At 50.6% G+C, this 4,014-nt stretch overlaps 1 protein-coding gene across 1 annotated transcript; it reads right to left on the bottom strand.

Moving 5' to 3' along the window:
- Positions 1 to 963: 963 nt before the first annotated feature.
- LOC125114631 (keratin-associated protein 9-1-like) lies at positions 964 to 2,163 on the bottom strand. The gene is given in 3 exon segments (XM_047758018.1): positions 964 to 1,599; positions 1,602 to 1,951; positions 2,002 to 2,163. Coding segments are annotated over 3 exon segments (1,017 nt in total). The 5' UTR covers positions 2,064 to 2,163; the 3' UTR covers positions 964 to 994.
- Positions 2,164 to 4,014: the final 1,851 nt, after the last annotated feature.

Below are 4,014 nucleotides of genomic sequence, written 5' to 3'. Positions count from 1 at the left end.
CCTTCAGGTTCTATTTCTTAGTCCAGTGATAGTGACATGGGTGGGTTCTCTTTGAGATAATCTATCAAGTTGGACATTTTCTTTTTTTCTTTCTTTTTTTTTTTTTGGTCTTTTTGCCTTTTCTAGGGCTGCTCCTGTGGCATATGGAGGTTCCCAGGCTAGGGGTTCAAGTGGAGCTGTAGCTGCTGGCCTACGCCACAGCCACAGCAAACGCAGGATCCGAGCCACATCTGCAACCTATACCACAGCTCACAGCAATGCCGGATCCTTAACCCACTGAGCGAGGGCAGGGATCAAACCCGCAACTTCATGGTTCCTAGTCAGGTTCATTAACCACTGAGCCATGATGGGAACTCCAAGCTGGACATTTTCTTATGTGAGAAATGGAGCTAATAGCCTGAGGGTGACTATAAAGCTCAGAGTGAAAATGCCTGTCATGCGCCGTGTGTATAAATCCCTGCATCATGAATGCTGTACAGTAACACAAGACACCAAATGAGATGAATGATGGCACAAGATTTATTTAGAAATGGGGGTAAGACTCCCTTTCTCTATGTCGACAGCTCACAGTGACCATGAAAGGAAGAAAGCAGGACGCAAGAACGATGAGGACATCGAGGAAGAAACATGATTATGAAGATTTTTATGAAGAGAAGTAGCAGCCCCGAGAGAAGAAGTCGAGAGGATTTGTTTTCTTTCCTAAGTTACACAGAGAGCGAGAAGGGGAAGCTTGTGATTTCAAGGCAGAGACCAACGCTTCCCATCAAAGATGCGGGAAGCTGGCGCATGACCCCCACACACAGGAAGAAGAGGATGAAGGGTCCTCACACGCCATCAAGCTGATTCACAAGCTTCCAAACAGGCAGATGAATAACAAAAAGCTGGGTGGTGGACCGCAGGCTTTCAGCAACGTGTGGAAGTGAAACTTCTCTAAGCTGCCAAGTCAGGTGATGAGAAGGTTGGTTTGTGAGAGAGTGGTTCTTAGGCCAGGGGATCAGCAGCAGGAGGGCTGGCAGCAGGTGGACACACAGCGAGGGCGGCAGCAGGGGGTCTGGCAGCAGACAGGGCGGCAGCAAGGCTGGCAGCAGCTGGAGCCACAGCTCTGGGCTAGGCAGCCCGGCAGGCAGAAGCACGTGGGGTGGTAGCAGGTTCTGCGGCAGTACACGGCGGCACCGCAAGCCGGCTGGCAGCAGGGCTGGCCACAGCTGGACCCGCTGCAGGTTTGTCCACAGCTGCTGGACTCACAGCACGTGGGCTGGCAGCAGGTGGTCACACAGGTGGGTTTGAGGCAGGTGGTCCTGCAGCAGGTGGTTTGACAGCGAACGGGCTGGCAGCAGGGCTGGCCACAGCTGGACTCACAGCACGTGGGCTGGCAGCAGGTGGTCACACAGGTGGGTTTGAGGCAGGTGGTCCTGCAGCAGGTGGTTTGACAGCGAACGGGCTGGCAGCAGGGCTGTCTGCAGCTGGACTCACAGCACGTGGGCTGGCAGCAGGTGGTCACACAGGTGGGTTTGAGGCAGGTGGTCCTGCAGCAGGTGGTTTGACAGCGAACGGGCTGGCAGCAGGGCTGGCCACAGCTGGACTCACAGCACGTGGGCTGCAGCAGGTGGTCACACAGGTGGGTTTGAGGCAGGTGGTCCTGCAGCAGGTGGTTTGACAGCGAACAGGCTGGCAGCAGGGCTGGCCACAGCTGGACTCACAGCACGTAGGCTGGCAGCAGGTGGTCACACATGTGGGTTTGAGGCAGGTGGTCCTGCAGCAGGTGGTTTGACAGCGAACGGGCTGGCAGCAAGTGGTTTGACAGCGAACGGGCTGGCAGCAGGGCTGGCAGCAGGGCTGGCAGCAGGGCTGTCCGCAGCTGGACCCGCTGCAGGTTTGTCCACAGCTGCTGGACTCACAGCACGTGGGCTGGCAGCAGGTGGTCACACAGGTCGGTTTGCGGCAGGTGTCCGACAGCAGTCGTTTGGGGTGGCCTCATAGCAAACTGGGGGGCAGCAAGGCCGGCAGCAGCTGGACTCACAGCACGTGGGCTGGCAGCAAGGGGAGCAGCACGACTGGGTCATGGTGTCAGTGGTGGAGGGTGGATTCCTGTTCCCAGGGGCGTTTCTCAGATGTGGATCACTCCTTCCGTTCTGGGCCTTTTATACCCTGGACCCCCACTCTTCGGACCAATAAGCAGGACTTTCCTTGCTGGATGGGTTGTTTGTGTAGGCACGGGGAGATGGTCCAGGAGGACATCCTCCTCTGCCAATGGCCCTTTGATCTTCCCCTTAATTGGGGCTGCTTCCTAGGAACCGGCTTCAGAGGCGAGAGAGTCAGGGATCATCTGGTCCTGTGACATCACCTGGTCCTGGGAATGAGCTCCTGGCTCTGGCTGGCTCCGTGGAAGTCAGTCCAGCTCTCCCTTCTCGGCTTTGTTCCTCTGGCTGTCCTTAGGTGGGCAGTGCGCGGAGAGGGTCAGGATGCTGATGCCCTCTGTGATGATGGCAGCCCTGCTTGCATCCATGGCTGATCCCCTAGAAAGTTTGGTTCAAAGAGTTCCTGTCATGGCTCAGCAGTAATGAACCCAATTTGAATAGGTGAGGACACAGGTTTGATCCCTGGTCTCACTCAGTGGGCTAAGGATCCAGTGTTGCTTGCCGTGAGCTATAGTGTAGGTGGCAGACGTGGCTTGGATCTGTCGTTGCTGTGGCTATGGCTTAGTCCAGCGGCCCTTCCTTTCTGTCTTTCTTTTCTTTTCTTTCTTTCTTCTTTCTCTCTCTCTTCCTCCCCCTTCCTTCCTTCCTCCTCCCTTCCTTCCTTCCTTCCTCCTTCCTTCCTTCCTTCCTTCTTCTTCTTTCTTTCTTTCTTTCTTTCTTTCTTTCTTCTTCTTTCTTTCTTCTTTCTTCTTCTTTCTTTCTTTCTTCTTTCTTTCTTTCTTTTCTCTCTCTCTCTCTTTCTTTTCTCCCCAATTTGGTTTCTAGAGATTTATACCTCCCTCCACCCCACTCCAACAGGCAAGAGAGTCCGTGGATCACATGGTCCCTAATTGTCAGACTTCTCAATTGTCTTCCAGACTTAAAACTGATTTCCAAATCAGTGGTACCAACTAGACCCTAGTTGAGGTGTTGATTTGCCTTTTCTGGATTACTTAGGATTTCGGGTATTTTTTTTTCACATGTTTATTGGCTGTGTTTCTTCTAAGATAAAATTCCTATCCACATTTTTCACCCAAGTTTCCATTCGGTTACTTATGCTCACTTATTTATGGGAGTTATTTTTTTTATTTCCTTTTAGGGCTGCACCTGCGGCATCTGGCTGGGGTGTTGAATGGGAGCCACGGCTGAGGCCTACACCCCAGCTTGCTACAACGTGGGGTCCTTAACCCACTGATTCAGGCCAGGGAGTGAACGGTATCCTCATAGACACTATGTTGGTTCTCAACCCACTGAGCCACAACAGGAACTCCTGTGGGAGTTATTTTTATGTTCTTGAGACCAATCCTTTACCCCTTGTGTGTACTGTGACCGTCTTCTCTAAGTCCAGACTAGGTGGGACAAAAGAAGTGACCTTCCTCAGACTGGGAAACATGAGATATAGTAAATAGCTGTACTTTAAATAATAAATACCTTGTTATACAGCAATGGATCATTACAATAATTTTTACTATGTTAAAGTCTATAATCTACATTTTATACCTAAATTTTCTTTTATAATATGATTTAATTTTGTCTTGTTTCTTTTTAGTGGTTCAATATTCCCAGAGTTTTCCATCTTGCTCACTTATTTAAAAGACCGAACTTTTGGCTTTGTTGCGCTTCACTGTTTTTCCTTTAGTTTCTGTTTTATTAATCTCCACTCTTGGAGTGTTTTTTTCTTTTCTGTGGTTTGTGGGCAATACTGCTGTTTTCCCGTAATTTCTTAAGCTGAGGTATTCAATGCATTAATTCTGAGGTCTTCCTCTTCTCTGATCCAAAGATTTCAACATATAAATTGTCCTCAAGACTTTGCTTTTGTTGCATCCGGTGAGTTTGG

This window comes from Phacochoerus africanus, chromosome 14 (assembly GCF_016906955.1).
Source record: "Phacochoerus africanus isolate WHEZ1 chromosome 14, ROS_Pafr_v1, whole genome shotgun sequence".
Taxonomy (NCBI): Eukaryota; Metazoa; Chordata; class Mammalia; order Artiodactyla; family Suidae; genus Phacochoerus; species Phacochoerus africanus.
This window is presented reverse-complemented; position numbering and strand designations above follow the sequence as displayed.